At 48.4% G+C, this 16855-nt stretch overlaps 1 protein-coding gene across 4 annotated transcripts in view; it reads left to right on the forward strand.

Annotated features, from left to right (window-relative positions):
• Positions 1 to 464: 464 nt before the first annotated feature.
• Positions 465 to 16855, forward strand: part of CCND2 (cyclin D2) — a 34874-nt gene continuing 18483 nt past the window's right edge. The window contains exons 1-4 of one of the 4 annotated variants that reach the window (XM_075508643.1): positions 465 to 830; positions 2369 to 2584; positions 5267 to 5426; positions 16535 to 16665. In XM_075508643.1, the coding sequence (XP_075364758.1) occupies positions 636 to 830; positions 2369 to 2584; positions 5267 to 5426; positions 16535 to 16665 (702 nt within the window). In that variant the 5' untranslated portion in view covers positions 465 to 635. The remainder of the gene's footprint in view (positions 831 to 2368; positions 2585 to 5266; positions 5427 to 16534; positions 16666 to 16855) is intronic. The other 3 variants (XM_075508652.1, XM_075508659.1, XM_075508635.1) reach the window with 3 other exon arrangements.

Below are 16855 nucleotides of genomic sequence, written 5' to 3' on the forward strand. Positions count from 1 at the left end.
GTTAGCACGGAGCTCTGCGTCCCCCCTCCCGGCTGCAGACTAAGGGGGTACCGGAGGGGGGAGTGGGTCAAGGGCTTGAGGAGGGGGACGGGACGTGGACCTGGCACCCTGCCGAGGCAGGACATTGCATCCTTCGCCCCCATCGCCTCGGTGGGTACCAAGGGGGAGCCCGTAGTTTCTTGCAATAATGGGGGGGGGGGGGGAATAGATTCAGACGGACTCCCGCAGAAGGAAAGTGTGGAGCGGATTTCATTTGGTCGCTGGAAGGAAGAAAAAGAGAAGCTGTCATTTGTGTGTGTGTGTCCCTATACGAGGGCCTCCTGGTTCCTTGTTAGCTTATAGAGAGGAAAAAAAAAAAAAAACACACAACGCGTTTGATGTTACGTCTGACCAGCTGCTGTTCTCCATAATAACAAGAGAGAGAGAACTGCCTGCCCTGGCGAGTTGCGTCACTTTGCTTCAACTTTAGGCTAGAAATCAAGAGAGAGGGAGAGACGAGTTTCAAGGGAGGCAGGAGCGAGCTGGAAAGCCCTGCCGTCTTCCTCCCACCCACCTACCCCTCCTTTCCCCACCCCCTTTCCCCCCTCCAAAAAAAAACTTTTCCATCAGAGAAAGAGGGAGATCTCTTTGGAAACATGGAGCTGCTGTGCTGCGAGGTGGATCCCATGAGGAGAGCTCTGCCTGACCCAAACTTGCTCTACGATGACCGCGTTTTGCACAACTTACTAACCATAGAGGAGAGGTATCTGCCCCAATGCTCCTACTTCAAGTGCGTCCAGAAGGACATCCAGCCCTTCATGAGGAGGATGGTGGCCACTTGGATGCTGGAGGTTTGTATCCCGGCGCCTTCCCCCGGCCCCTCGGAGCGGTGCCGGCCGGGGCGGGGGGGAAGCGGGGCGGCCGGCTGCGGGCTCCCCGCCGCGGGCAGCACCTCCGCCTCGCCTCGTCCCCTCTCCCCCTGCAGCCTCTCGCCCCTCCGGTCGCCGTGGGGGTTCTTCTTGTCGTTCCCCCCCCCCCTTCTCCTCCCCCTCCTGAGCTCACCCGGTGCGGTGGGGGAAGGGGCGCGGGGAGCATCGACAGCCCGCGGTGGGAATCGCCCCGGCCGGGGGGCTGCCGCAAAGCGGGGTGCAGGAGGGGAGGAAGCGGGAGGGGGGGTGGTTGGTGGTGGTGGTGGAAAAGTCATTTGCAATTAAAAAGCAAAGAAAAGCCGCCTCCGGCTGCGGGCGGCCGGGAGCGCTTGAGATTGAGGCTTTTCTGGGAAAAGGGGATGCGCCCGGGGCAGGGCGAGGGACGGGGGGTGCCCGGTGCCCCCCGCGTTTTGCCCAGCGAGGATTTCATGCCCACGTATGCAGTGGTGAGGACGTGCCTTTTTTCGCCATGTTGCGTTGCATGCAACTCTGCTCGGAGGCGCCGAGCCCGTCTTCCCCCCTCCTTTCCAAGAAGGGGCTCGGAAATGCGCCCCGCCACTGCGCCCCGGTCCCCCCGGCCTGGCGGGGGGCTGTCGGGAAGCCCGAGCGGGCGGCGAACCCCCCCTTCGCCCCGATACTTCAGGCGGGGCGGCAGCGGGCCCGGATCCCCGCAGACTCGCCTGCCTTGCTCTGGCCCCACCACCCATCATTTGCCCCTTCGGATCTCCTTTGGGGGGGGCCTTTCCCGGACTAAACCCCCTGGGATGGAAAGACCAGACTCCCCGCTTGGTTTTCATGTGCGATTTGTGCTTTTTCTCCCCAGCTCCGATTTTTTGTAAATTTTTGAAATTATTTTTTCGCTCGCTCCTGCTAAAAGGATCCAGGCTGCTCGGGCTCTCCCCACCCCACCTCGTCCTCGCTCTGTCTCCCGTCCTTCCCCCCCCCGCCGGATCGGGGGCGCAGGGCTGGGGGACACCCCCCGGGGGAATTTTTGCAATTGTCGGAAACGATAGGGGACCGTCCCGGGATGCCACTGGCACCAAAACCGGGACCCCCGGGGAAGTTTTGATATTTTTATCGATTTTTTGAAAATATGACGAAATAAAAAAAAAAAAGGGAAAAAAATTGGGTCAAAAAAAAAAAAAGTCGGAGGCTGCTCGCTTGCTGCTGGATGGGGCTTTTCGGCTCTCCCACACAGTGTCTTGAATTCGTTTCTTACTGAATGAACTAAAGGAATGTGAAAGCCGATTGACAGCCTTCCCAGCCTCTCCAGAGATCTCCCCCTCCCCCAAAATTTAGCTCCCCGGGAAACAAAAATAGCAGGAGCCATAGCAGGGAGGCAGTGGTCTATTTCGTGGAATCACTCATTTATTTATTTTTTCCTTCTTGTCTCTTTCTCTCTTCCTCCCCCCCTCAACCCCACCGCCCCACCTTCCCCTCCCCACGCTCCTCGCTTGCAGGTCTGTGAAGAGCAGAAGTGCGAAGAAGAAGTTTTCCCTCTGGCCATGAATTACTTGGACAGATTCTTAGCTGTGGTGCCCACTCGAAAGTGCCATCTGCAACTGCTGGGGGCAGTGTGCATGTTCCTGGCCTCCAAGCTGAAAGAGACAATCCCCCTCACAGCCGAGAAGCTGTGCATATATACGGACAATTCCATCAAACCCCAAGAGCTGCTGGTAAGCAGCCCCCTTCCACCTTCTCTCCGTCAGCTCTCCACTGGCGGCCTTCCCCTTCCCTCTCCCTCTCTTGCACGGCAAGCCATCGCTTTTGCCGCCCACCCCCCAGCCTTTTAAAAAAATCACGCTTTTCACGGGTTTTTACGCACTCTGCGAACTGTCAAAACGTGCCAAAGACTCGGCGCGGGGTCGGCCCGAAACCGCGGGCGCACGGCGCCGGCGCAGGGCGCACACCGGCGACCTCCCCGTCGGTTCTGCCGCCTCCGAGGCCGCCCCACCGCGCGGCACTCGGACCCGCTCCGCGCCGCATGCACGGGCACGGCGCTGCCGGCGGCAGCCCGCGGGGGCTGGGCTCGCCAGGGGGCCGCCCCCCGCAGCCCCACGCCGCCTGTCCCCCCGTGGGTGCGGGCGTCCCCGCAGGGGACCTCGCCGGGAGGGAGGCGCCGGGCGCACGTGCGCGGGGCGGGCGGCGCGGGGCGGCGGCGCCACCTGGCGGCAGACACGCGGCGCCGGGCGTGACTTCACCCCTTGAACGGCTGCCAGGCGGCGGCGGGGGCGGGGGCGGGGGAGCCGCCCCGGGGGGCCCCCGCCGGTCGGGCTGCTGTCGGTGCCCGGCGGGGTCGCAGGGCAGCGTGGGTGCCCCTGCTTGCCGAAGCCCAGGGGGACTTTCGCTGTCGGGGGGCGCCTAGGAAGGCTCAGGTGCCGGCGGGTAGGTGGCTGCGTTTGTAACTTGGGAAGCCGCGGCCTTGTTCCCGCGGCTTTTGCGAACGTGGGTCCCCGTAGGTTGTCACCGGGGCAGGTGGCGAGATGACAGTTCAGCTCGCTTAAACAACCCCGTGAGTAAAAGGCCATGTCTAGGACTTCTGGGAGAGTTCAAGATCGATGCAGACGCAGTGAAAGCAGAAACAAAAAGAATCAAGATCATTAAGTGGAGTAATTAATATTTGCAAAGCGCTTCATGGTATAGAGCGCTAGACAAGTATTTAAGCCTTTCAGTGAGATGTATATTCCGCCAGATAGCTTTGTTCTCGCAGATCCTGGTGAATGCGCGCAGCCAGCCAAATCCCAGGAGAATTTCTCCTATGAATCACTGGGTGAAGGCAGTGGGAATTCCCCCCGGGGAGGGGTTGGGAGCTCATGCTTCTGCAGAGTAAAGAGCTTTGCACTGCAAACCCTGGCGTGGCTGTCACAGAGATGAAGTGTCCCACTGGTGGTACGGACTGTTAGGGGAAGTGCCGTGGCCCCCGCACGAGAAGACGTGGAACGATGTGCCTACCTTTTTGTGCCACGTGGATTTAAGCATGTGTTTTAAGTGCTTCCCTGTGTTCAGTTCTCTAGATTAAGTGCTCTTCTATATCGAGTTCTGTCGCATTAGTAATGTTGGGAAGATCAGTCCTTAGTTAACATAATTGCCATTATGTTCAAACATTTCACAGGTTTTTCTTGAGAAAGAAAAAAAACCCCATCTAGTTTCTGGGGCCGGTTACATACATGAACATGAGATTTTTCAAGCAATGGAGGGCTCTGTCATAATCCAGTAGGAATGTCCGTAGGAAAGTAACTTGCTGTTAAAGCGGGCATCTATTCAGAGAAACGACTGCAGAAATGGCATTGTGGGGTCCATGTTTATGGTTTCTCAGCAACGCTGGTTGACGTCTCCTCGGCTGCAAAATTAAAGGACTTTTTTTTCGACTTGCCAGCTCTACAAGCTTAGCTGGGGCTCCCCGCCACGCTGGGCTCCATCAGGCTCACGCATCATCAGGACTCAAGAATCAGTGCATGGAATTTAGTTAACAGCTAATAGTTGATGCATGAGACAGAAACGAGTCCAAGGCCTGAGCTTTGTTCACTCTGCAGGGCACTGTAAGGTATTGAAAATTTATTTTAAATGTTGCAGCATGCAGGTCTAGCCCCTGCTTGAACCCCATGGCTGGATCTGTTGATTAGGTACCATTTCTACATGTAATCACATTGCAGGGAATGGCCAGTAGTTACATACCCGCCCAAGCTTTCCTTTGATTTCACTGGGAGTTTTGGGCGTGCAAAGAATGTGGGAATGGATCCTACATGATTTATTGGCAGATAATTTACAGAGGCTACTTCTTGGCTGTGTTAACGTGCATTTCCTTTCTGCAAAGCCTGTCTTGGAGTAGTTTAAGCACCATCAGATTTATCTGCAGGAGCTTTTGAATACAGTTTTGGGAGAGAATGCCATCAAGCTAACTTCCCCAGTTTTGAAAAAAAGAATGTATATCTGGGTTATTTTTGTGCATGGTTATCCCTAGGGCTTTAAATGGCTATAAAGTAAGGACTATAGCCATTTAAAAGGAGTTACTAGGAAAGGACCACAGTGACCTTGGCAATATCTAATTGCAGGCTAAACTTTCTGGGTGGGCATTCAGCACTGGATACAAAAAAAGTAAAATCTTGGCAGGAGCTGCCAGGTCTCATTATTTTCAGTAGAGCTTGACATTTCCAGTGTTTAAAAAAAAAAAAAAAAAAAAGGAATAAAAAGAATAAAGTCAACAACTTCAAAGCAGTAAGGGCATAAGGAAAAAAATGTTTGAGCAAAACCAATTTAGCAGTGATATAATTACAATCAGAGAAATAAGCAAAGTGGGGTTTTTTTCAGGCTTGCTTATGGCTTTTCTTCTCTTCTCCCCTCCCCGTCCCCCCCTGCAGGAATGGGAGCTGGTGGTGCTGGGGAAGTTGAAGTGGAACCTCGCAGCCGTCACCCCGCATGATTTCATTGAACACATCCTAAGGAAGCTGCCTCTACCTAAAGACAAGTTGCTTTTGATCCGGAAGCATGCACAAACATTCATTGCCCTTTGTGCCACAGGTAGGCCAAGGTGCTCGGGGTGCGCCTGCTGCTTGCCGTGTGGTTGAAAAGGCAGATGGGTCACTGGCGGTACAAAGGCTTTTCATCCCCTCCATCCTTATGTGATGGGAGAAGAGCGGCTGAAGCCAGTGGGATTGTTTGCAAAGGGCATCGTGAATCGGGCTCCGAAACTGCGTATAAACAGAATTTTTGCGATCGGGAGCTGTAGTGCAGTTGCAAGTCCTGCTCCTACTAAGGCGCGCGGTGCTTTTGCAGTGAAGTCAGTAAGACTGGATTAGACCATACGATTTTCTACTTTGCCCGTTCACTAACTTTTTTAAAAGGTCGCAGATCATTTGTAAGGACAGATGTGGGACAGCCAAAATACTAGAAGCTGTTATGGCCCATTAGCCCAAAATGCATTGGGCTAGTGCCTTAAATTAATGTGTTCGTAAATTTTTCATTAACTGGATGCTGTCCAGATAGAAGGTAAAAATTGTATTTTAACACATACATGATACTACCACATTACTGAAGCAGAGGGAATGACAATTTAAAAAGTAATTACTTTTTTTTTAAACATTTGGATTCTTTCTCAAAATTCACTCCAAGAAAGCAGTGAAACTAGTCTGTTTCATAGGGAACCATTACACTCCCCTTTTGTCATATGTTTGGCTGAATACAGTTTCTGAAGATTTAGATGAGAATAATTGCTTCTGTGGAAGAGAGGCTTTTAATTTACACCTGTCTGCAAAACACTTTTTTTGGTTGGTTTGGTTTTTTTTTTTTCCTCCAGTGACTTTTAGAAAATAAGCGTACTCTAATTGTCATCCAAAGGCTTAATGGTTAGACCACTTCTTAGAAGCTAGACTTGGAACAAATAAACAGCATGCAGTGTTTTCCAGGGTTATTATAAAGTAATATATGGCTCAATGTATGAATTCACTACAGTTTGACATACCTAGTCCTTTGTGCTAGGAACTGTTCTGCCTGCATGTTTGCAAAGGGGAAAGGAACATGGGGTGCAGCTTTTGGGTATAAATGTCTACTGCCTGCTTCTCGACACTTGAGACGTAGTGACTGCTTTTACAATGTAGGCCCGTTCTTGCTACCTCAGTCGATCTGTTTTAGAGAATCTTATATGGACTGTGTTAGGGTAATTGACCTTTTGGTTACCAAGATGCTCAAGCTTGTGCTTCTTTTCCCACTGCTGTGTGATCCTTTTCATGAAAAAAGACCACAGGACTCAGTAGAAATATGCTCAAAGTCTGCAGGATCACTCTTGGTAGTTCATCAGACATTTCTGGACTAATTAGCTTTTTACTTCAGGATTAATCTGCTCCGTCAGCTTTGCCTTCTTTCTTTGCCTTCTCCCCTTACCGAGGATTCATTCACACTACCCTTTTCTTCTGAAAAAGATGGTCTTTCCCATGGACATTTCTCTGGATCCTCGCAACACCGTCAACCTCCAACATACCTGGATGTTGTCTTCCAAACCAAACCAATCTTCCCTCTCTTTTGTTGCTTTCACCTCCTACAATAGTGTTTTGGTTTGTTTTGTTTTATCCAAGAGGACATTTTCTTGAGTGATGTAGATTTCATTATGATTTAAGTTCTCAGATTCTGATCTGTAATCCTTTGCCCTTGAAGTTTTCCGTATAACCAAAACGTTACAGGACTGTGGGCCATGAAGGAGTTTCCAAAGTCCATAGCTTCTTTCCAGCCTTTCTCCACGAATTCTTTGATGGTTAGCTTCATGCTTTACTAGTCCAATTACTGAGATCCAAACCAGCATCCCCTTTCCAACCCTTAGCCCAGTCATGCACTTCTCTCATGTGTTTCCCCCATGTGATCTGCTTCTCATGTTACATGTCTCCAATGCATGAAGTGGAGTCCTTTACGTAGAGTTTAAAGAGGCAACAAGTCAGAGTTTCTTTTCTTGCAAATGAAAGACATAATTGGCTGCGTACGGAGCTTCCTGAAAGACAGGGCACCATGGTGCTGGCTGTAGATTTTCTTTTCTTCTCATCCCGTTTTCCACAAACCACTGTGTTGGCATTTAGTTTTGAGGAGGACCCACAACCCCTTGCAGTTTCGAAAGCTGAGATCTTACCCAAGCCCTCGTTCCCAGTTTACTAGCAAGCTACTACCCCCATGTGCATTATAGAAATGTCATGTTATTGCTACTGTATCTCCCTTTCACTGCCACTCTTCTCAAAGTTGTTCTTACCCTCCTTGGTGAAGAAAAGCCCCTTCTCATCAGACTTCCTTCCAGATCCAGTTGCCATTTCCTTTTCTCGTCCTATTTGTTGCAGAGCTCTCATCAACCACTGTGTTTCTCCCTCAAAGCTTCTGCTCTCCGCCAGCTCAGGTTAAGCCTGGTGTTTCATTTCCCCATTTGCCTTCTTTCAGCAGGATGACCTCCTTTGACATGTGGTTGCCTCTTCCCTTGCTCCCTCCATGCATGTTTTTAGCCTGGCTTTGACTCTTTTACCAGACCTGACCTCGCTGGCTCGCTGACGGCTCTGGTCTGGAGCGCAGCAATGAATCTCTTTTTACTTCCATCTCAGTGCAGTTTTCTCTGGTTTCAAGTACTTCTTCTTCTTCTTTAGTGTATCGTGCAAAATCTGGCATATTTTGAACTTGTTTCCTTTAGCTCGAGTTCTTCTTCACCAGCTGCACCATTTTAATTTCCCAGTGAAATCGTTACACTAGAAATTCCCGAGCGTTGCCTGCCTTTCCAGAGCCGGTTGTGATCTCAGTCCTGCAATACTTTGTGTCAGCAAATGGAGAGGGAAGCAACCATTAACAGTTCTGGATGTTGTGCTGGATGTGTAGGATCACTTTGGTATTCATGTCTATTCTCCTTTCCATTTGAATGTTACGCAAAAGGAGATGATACTTGGTTCTTTTGTATATTCCTCTCAGTCATGTTTTATCATTTTGATGCTCTCTTTGTTTCTCTGTCTTTATTTTAAGCCCAGTTTCTGAAACAAGCTGCATGGATATAAATCCACAGCCTCTCCCCAGTCCTTGCGGTGATTAATGATTCACATGAGCATGACTGAAACTGGAACGTATCCCTCTTTGCCCTTGGTCCCATCTGAACATATGGCTGCTGAGCAAGACAGAACCTTACTCCCTGAATAAAAAGTTTTCTCTTTACCGTGGCCTGCACTCGCAACTCTTTCAGTAGCCTCCTTCTCCACTGGAAGGGGCCGAAAGTGGTGTCTGCCCACAGCCCGTCCCTGGCTGTGCTCCCAGCGCCGCGGCCATGCAGACAGGGTACTGTCATTAAGCAAGAGCTCGATCTGTTGGCTGGGAATTGCCGATGCGTAGGCCAGCTTTCTTCAGGCTGCCTCACTTGCTGCGCAGTAAGAACGTATAGATTGACACGCAGTGGCATAGCCTAGTCTATCATGATGTCATTTGTTTTCTCATGCGGCTGGCAGCTCCCCATGTAAGCAAAAATCTTCTTTAGGAGTCTTCTGAATTTTAAAAGCACTAAGAAATGCATCTGGACCCCTTGTCCTTACAATATAGCTTGGCAAAATTAATGCTTGCTGCTTTTTCAGCACGGGAGGATCCTGTTTATCTGTGAGCCCAATGGAGATCATCCTTCTGCTCTCTGGGATCCCGTTGCTTTGCTGCTCTGACCCCACCTCCATCTGTTCATTGCTTTGCACCCTTTGTCCCTCCTCTGTCCCTTTGCACAGCACTCCACAGTTTGGGAATGTTTTCTCTGGGGTTGCCTTTTTGCTTGTACATGCCATGCTCCAAGCCAGGGAATCGCTCCTGGAGGAGCGGGAAAGGGCACCGGTTACAGAGCTGCGTGCGGAGCAGAAGAGGACCGCGCGTTATTTCCTTGACTTCAGTGTGCCCTTCATTTCTTCTTCTTCCAGGCTGTTCAGAGCCACAGATGCCCAGCTGCTTCCTTGCATTACGCTGTCTTGTTGGAAGCTGTACATGCCACTGTTTGTTTTGGCGCAGGATACCCCTTTTTATGTCAGCACCTATAAGGGAATGGGTTTTGGGGGAGGACAGGCTGTGCAAGTCAGGCCTTCAGAAAGAGGAGCTGTGCGTCTCTGAACACAAGCTGTAATGGAGAGACTAATCTCAGTGAGGAGGTTTTCGGTGTTTGATTTAAGTGGCACGCAAAACTTGGAAGCAAAAAGCTTTGCAGACTTGCAGAGACAGGAGGCAACTTGTGTGGATCCCTAAACGCAGCCCTTTGCATGGTCTCTTCTGTGCTTCAGCCGAGTCCTATGGCAGGTGAGATGTTCCCATGATGGATACAATGCAGCATCTCATAGGCTGGTGGCTTTCAAAGCCTGTGTCTGCAAAGAGGCTAAGAAAGAGGAGGAAAATTTCAGCTTTAAGTCAGTTTTTTACAGTGTGCCAAACCTCTGCCCACTGTCTCTGGGACATTAATCATCTACATTTGAAAGCTGAGAAGGCTTTTTTTTAACTTCTGGGCCAAATCCTGGGTCCTTACTCAGACAGAAGTTCTGTGGAAGTCAATGGGAGTGTTGTCTGAGCAAAGACTGCAAGATGAGGCCCATAAACCGTAGTGATCTGGAGGGTAACCACACAGAATGCTTTGTAACACCAAGAGGCATGTTTGGTCCTCGGGACTCCTGCTGGGCAGGTCTACTGTACATCCTTCCCCTCTCAGCCAATGTGAGAGTTACTGGGCTCTGTCCTGCAGAGGATAAAAGTGTGATACGAGTTTTAGCCGGGACCTGTTTGCAGAGGGAAAGAAAGAAGTCCACAGAGCCTTCGTTGTGTGGATTAATCTCTTAGAAAGGAAATACATGTTGCAAAGTGGCAGTGGTTGCACGAATACTTCTTGCATGACAGAAGAAAGAATAATCCACATGAATTTATTGCCATACAGAAGGCTCTTGCTTGTTCCTGGGAGAGGCAGCTCATATCAGTATATTGAGCTCCCCAGCAAAATGAAGCCACAAGAACCGTGGAAGCTCCATCAACAAGTAAGCAGGGCCTGGGGAGTGTTTCGTATGAGCAGACTCACTCCTTAAACTGTACGACCCATCAAATCTGGGAAGATGAGGTGGAAGGAAATGGAGGAAAAGAGACTTTGCTGATACAAGCTGGGGTAATTCCTGTGCTGCCAGATAAGTTGCCCTCCTTCCTACCAGCTGCAGATCTGACCTTTTGGTGGTTCAAGCGCTAACGTAATCCTGATCCGTGGTTAGGCTTCCTTACTAAGGGTGTAGAACAAGTGAAAATAATAATCAGTATGAACAGTTGTGCAGACGTAGAGTTTATGATCAGCTAATAAGCATGTTGTACTGAGTGCTCATATACTTTACATAGACTGCTCAACGTGTTTCCCTGTTTCTACCTCACTTGGATGCTTGTGGTGTAGCATTAGCATTTAGGATACTTTAGACTCATTTGTATAAAGGCCAAATACTTTTTGCCTTACTGTAGCCGAGGAACAGAACTAGGTGTCTGTCCTCCTGCCTACTCAAAGAACAGAAGCAGATCTGCATCCTATTTTACTTGACAGTTTTTTGTTTTGTTGTACTTGGCACTGTCATGCCCTTTTTTGAAGGGCTGAAGAGTCATCTGGTTTTGCCTTTAAAAGCAGAAATAGTTAACATGGGGAAAAATTGCTGTGTCTTGTGGAAATACGAGAGCAAGAGAAAAAAATGGCCAACGCAGTTAAAACCAACTGCATTTGAAAAAAAAGTAGCGCACTGATGCTGGAATTGCATTTGGATCAAAACAGGCAAGAATTAAATTCACTACTTATATTGCTTCCCTTAAACCTTTCTTTTAAACTTACCTGGTAAAATACAGATCCGTGATTGTCTTCATAGTAAAGTCATTGGTTGGGTGAAGTTTGAGGCTGGGTGAAATTTGACCATTATCTATATCATTTTATAAACCGATATTGATGACTGTCATGATTCTGTTCTCCCGATGGAGGTAACATGCCTATTCTTCCCCCCCCCGCCATCCTCCCATGAGAGCGTTGTCTTCCTCAAGACAGCAGTTTCCAATTCTCCATTTGCAACTCTGAAAATAAACCTCTGTCAAATTATAGAGATAAAAACTGGCTGTTAAAAAAACCAACCTGCGGCCAGAGCAGTAACAAGGGTCATTGTAAGAAGGTAGAGTTCCCACCTGGCTTTGGCACACCGAGCACATTCAGCCTGGATATTTGTCAGTGCTCTTTTCCTTCCGGCAGTTTTCATTTATTGGCTGCGAGTTAGGGCTTCCCCTTGCAGGACCTCTCTGGGTTCCTGCCTCCAGTTCCCTCCTGCTTTAGACTGACTGTCAACCTTGCATTTTCCTGGCTCGGGGGTAGCGAAGTCCACTGGATCAGGAGAGAGCCAGCAAAACAGCTTGGCCACGGTGTGCAGGGTCCTAGAACCTAACCATAGGTTATGTGTGCCGTGCGGGCAGAAAAATGTCCTGGGCACGTGCATATGTTCGTGCCCTGGCTGTCAGTGTGAGCTTCAGTCTGAAAGCGGGGCGCGGATTCAGGGTACCCTGAATTTGCTTGATGACTCCGGCTGGCGGTCCAGAGGTGGCTGTATTTCAAAGGGCACTGTTTCTTGTATCGGCTTTTTTTATTTCCAACACTGAAGTCACGGGGGTTGTGCAAGGTTGGTCCCTTGTTTTTAAGGTCCTTTGGGAAAAAGTTGGTACCAAAATGGGGATAGGACAGTTTCTGGTGTTTATTGCCTGGGTAAATAGATGACACAAGTCCTGCTTTCTGACTGCCCAGTTCTTCCCCTGAAATGCTCGTGTGCTCAGATTGTTGTAGACTACACGTTGTTGCACTACTCCTCTGACTTTTAATGAGACTCTTTTATAATTTGCAGTGGAATTGCATAAATCACAACAAAGTTAGAGGCAGAGCCATGTCTTCTGTGCAGGCTCTGGGTGCCCATTAACCAAGGTTGCACATAGGTCCGAAAGAAGGATTTAGCCCTAGCCTTGCTTCAGGTGTCCAGTAAGAAGTGATTTTTCTAAGATTCCCTGTGTAATTCAGGGTTCATCATCTCCAACAAGAATTTAAAGTAAAAGCATATGTTTCAGAGTCAAATGTTTAAGTCCTTTCTCTCCCCTCTTTATTTTGATTTTTTTGGGGTTTTTTTTTTGTTTTTTTTTTTTTTTAAATTTCAGGGCAAGCTTTTGACTTAATTCTGGGGGCAATTTTACCTGAGTGAAAACTGAGTAAGGATGGCGGGACTTGGCTTGTTATCATGGGGGAAGAGGGATAGAGGTTTATAATTGAAAATAATGTGTAAAAAGCTTGTTTTGAATTTCTTGATGGAATGTAAGGGACTCGAGGGGGGTTCTGCATCCCCTCAGATACGGTACTTAATATTTATGCTTTTATTGCACCTTGACAAACATTTCACGTAGTTATTGCTTTGCTTGAATATGGAAATATGTTAATTACGGCCTTTATTCCGCTGCCTGCTCTTTTCCTCAGCCTTTTCTATTCAACCCTCTAGGTGGCCCAGCACAATGTGGCTTCTTTTCTTTCAATGAGCTCTTTCCACACTAATAGGGTCCAGGGTGATGTGGAGAACCATGTGCACAAAATTGGTGCACCACCCCCCATCCCTTTGTGGGTATGTCAGGTTAAATTCATATCAGCAGGAGGGTCACTGCCATGATTTTCAATAGCGCGAGATGAGGTGATGACTTCAGACAATGGCGCCACACTCTCCAGTTGGAGACACTTGCCTCACCAGTTGCAGTAGTTAATTAATATGCTAAAAATAGAAGCCAGTGATACAAATCGCTGCCTGTTGTACAACAAAGACTGGGCATGTGTAGCTTTGATAGCCAAGTTTATGGTGCTTGTTATGGAGGGAAGTTAGTTTAGAGCTAGAGGCAATGTAAGACTTTCTGGATGCTGAGCTTTAGTCACTCTGGGCCTCTGGCCATTCGCTCGCTGTCTCATTTGCATTATGAATGACATTAAGGGAACTAACAAGGTTATTGGGCATAGAAATGTTCTCATGTGACCCCACGTGGAAGCAGACCTACAGCAGTGCTAGTTGGCAGGGGCACTGTGGCTCTTTATTCAGCTTCCTAGGAAGACGGTTTCTGGGAGTAGATATAAAATCAACCACGAGAAAACCGGCATTTGGATAATGTGAAGGTCCTGATGCAAGCCCCTAGGAGGCAAGGAAGTTCAGAGGGCAGTGTCCTTCACGCAGCCCGCCATGCCTGGTCGGTGCTGAGCGTTCAGTGCAAGGCATGGGAGCTCCCTGTTGCTTGGGTCTGCCCACCAGCCGCCCGGGGCTGGGTGAAGCTGCTCCTTGGGGGCTCAGTGACCACGCATGAGGGTGTGGGTCCATCCAGGCCTCCGAGAGGGTCCGTTTCTCCCTGCTGCTGGCTCAAATGATGGCTGGGAGGGGGTGGGTTTTCGTTCTCACCCACTGCATCATAGCTTCCATAGGGACTGTCCAAATACCGGCAGAGTTGGAGAGGTTTCACATCATCTTTTTACTACATCTTCCCCGAAAATCGAGACAAGGAGGGGTAAATTATGGAAAGTCCGTTGCCACCTGTAGTTCCCATGCATAACTAGGAGACAGTTTGGTACTGTCTGGTACTGTTTAGATTTAAATGCGGGAGTCGCATCCCAACTTAGGGCCACGTTGGCCAAGTGCAGCCTCATTCACACCAATGCAAGCACACGGGATTCGCAAACCCACACAAATGCAGTGTGTACAAAAGGAGAAACAGACCTGTGGAGTTGTAATCTGCTTTAATTTATCCCTTTTCTAAAGAAATTAGTGAGATTGCTGAAGAATTGCTCTATGTAGTTGACGGCAGATGTTGGGAACGCTAGGTCTCTTCCATAAACGTTTGAACGTTCTGAAATTTTATAGACATCTATTATTTGCTCCATGGACCAGGAGGACACTCTGGACAGTCACACAAGCACATAAACATTTACGACTTTTATGAAAACCTCTCATTATCGGAGTCCTTTAACCATTCCTGGATTTCATATTGAACTCTGTAAACTGGGTGCCCATTGGACTTCGTGAACTGGTGGCCCAGTGATCACACTTACTCCGTGGAGCCACTAGCTAGCAGATCAACCCACAGGAACGAGCTACTGCAACAGTCACCCAGAAGCCGAGTCCCGGGGCCCCCCGTCAGTAGCAATGATTAAGAAGAGAGGCAGAACAGCATAAAATGAGGGCCGTTTCGAGGGCTTAAAATCCCACTCTGTTTATGGTCTGCTCTGAAGGTCTGGCCCGATGATAAGTGCAACCACAGGCTGAGGCACGGGGGATAGGGCAGGCTCTGTGGGGAGTGCGTGTGCTGTGTGTCAGGTAGCCTCAACTATTTTCCCTCATCATCCTTTTACAGGCTGGATGGGGCTAGCCCTTGCACACGTATGTATAAATCCACATGAGGTAAATGTGAAAGCGATTTTGATCATGAAAGTGCAATTCCTGTTACCTCGACACGTGCCGAGAGCAGCATCCTCAGGGCTGTGTGCTTCACTGACAAGTAGAAGTCAAGGCTCTCCTGTTGACTCACTCATTAGTGGGGGCAATATAACTTAATTTCCAAGATCATCAGCTTTCCTGTGTACAGTGGGTTCTTACTATTACAATAGTGCATAATTATTATTTTTATAGTAATGGCAGTCCGTATTCCTTGCTTCTGTTGGTGGGACTGTGCTCCTTCAGAAGTGTTTGTCAGATGTCTGCTGAGCTCTCCTGGTAGGAAGGGCAGTGGATTTCAGCAGCATGCAATGGTGGGCTTGCAGGTGGTCATCTCCTGGTGGCTTCGTGAGACAGATAAATCCATGTCAGGGTTTCAGCTCCTCCTTTTCTCTCCCCACTTCTAACATCCACTCTCCGTCCGTCTGGATGAATGTTGTGACCCGAGTCCCAACCTTACCTGACTGCTTCATTCCTCATGGGTCCCAGGGACGTATTCCAGCCTGGAGAAGAACATGCCGTCTGCACAGCTATTGCAGTATCTGCCAGCTCAGCATCTGGGAGGCCGAGAACAACTCTCCATGTGTCTAAAACTTGAGCGGTTACGCAGACATCAACAGAGTTACAGAATTTGTGCTAGCTGAACAGAGAGGACTTGGGATCTGCCCTTAATTGAAAGGCAGTTTTCTGTAACAATCTGTTTCTATATATAATATATTGATTGTGGTTATTTCAAACTAAGTATTACTTGGGTTTCCCCTTCCTTCTCCTCCAGTCACCCCAGCTGAAAACTGGTAGAGAAAGGTTTGTTTATGAGTTATTGTTGAACCAAACAACTTGCAAACCAAGTTTCATTTTAGGAAGATATCAGTAACCAAGAAGATCTCCTGGAAATGGTATTTAGTAAGATATGCTGATAAGCCACTGCCTATGGCGGTATCATAAACCATAAAATGGCCTTATAAAGGTCACAAGAACATTGAGTGTTATTTTCATTTCTCTCCTGGTCTCCACAGATGTGTGAGAGGAAGTTTTGAAACGTATTTTCAACTTGTTTATTAAGAAATAGTAGTAATGACAAATGTGATCTTTGTTTTTTCTTTGATTACGTAGCTATGGGCTGTAAGTGTTCTCACTTCCTAATTGCAAAGGTGCTAAAGATGAATTGTTAATTAAAATCTCTTTCCTGGACAGGTCTTTAAATGCTCGAGTTAATTAAGTCTTTAAAAATTGACGTGACTAAAAACCTCAGTTTGGTCCTTTGTGATACCTTATTCCAGTTAGTTTTCCGGTTATACAGAGAGCTCTAATGTGACCGAGACCCAAATTTCTGACATAAATTACAGAAAGCCTCCTTCTTTTCTTTCCTTTTCTTTAAAACTAAGGAAAGACTATTAAAAATTGTCCAGGTTTACTTTATGCATCAGTGAGAATAAAAGACCGAACCGCATTTCCATTTTAATTTGCAGATCTGTTACCCCTCCTTTGACTGCTTGTGATGAGCAGTGTGACTAATGAGCTTGCCGGAGCAAAAAGAGTGGCACTTTTCCCTTTCTTCTACTTCCCCGTTTTTTATTCTTGGGTGTGGTTTTTTTATGTTGCTTGCCTCTGATGTTTTGCAGCTTTTCTGGTCTGGGCTTGGACTAATTCCCAGATCTGTTCTTGCAGATTTTAACTTTGCCATGTACCCACCATCAATGATAGCAACTGGAAGTGTGGGAGCAGCCATCTGTGGCCTTCAGCTTGATGACGGAGACAGCCTCACGGACCTCCTGGCCAAGATCACAAACACAGATGTGGTGAGTGTCCCACATTCCTCTTCTCCTTTCACTTCTGAGGGCGTGGTGGAGAACTGGGCCATCAAACCCGTCCTGATCTTGAAAGCCCAGTGGAACAAAGGAAGGGAGTGCTCCCGGAGCGAGCAGGTTGCAGGCATGGACCCAGCACCTTGGTTGCAGTGCTTTGGATGTCCAAAGCTCCTTGGCCTCC

This window comes from Mycteria americana, chromosome 1 (genome assembly GCF_035582795.1).
Source record: "Mycteria americana isolate JAX WOST 10 ecotype Jacksonville Zoo and Gardens chromosome 1, USCA_MyAme_1.0, whole genome shotgun sequence".
Taxonomy (NCBI): domain Eukaryota; kingdom Metazoa; phylum Chordata; class Aves; order Ciconiiformes; family Ciconiidae; genus Mycteria; species Mycteria americana.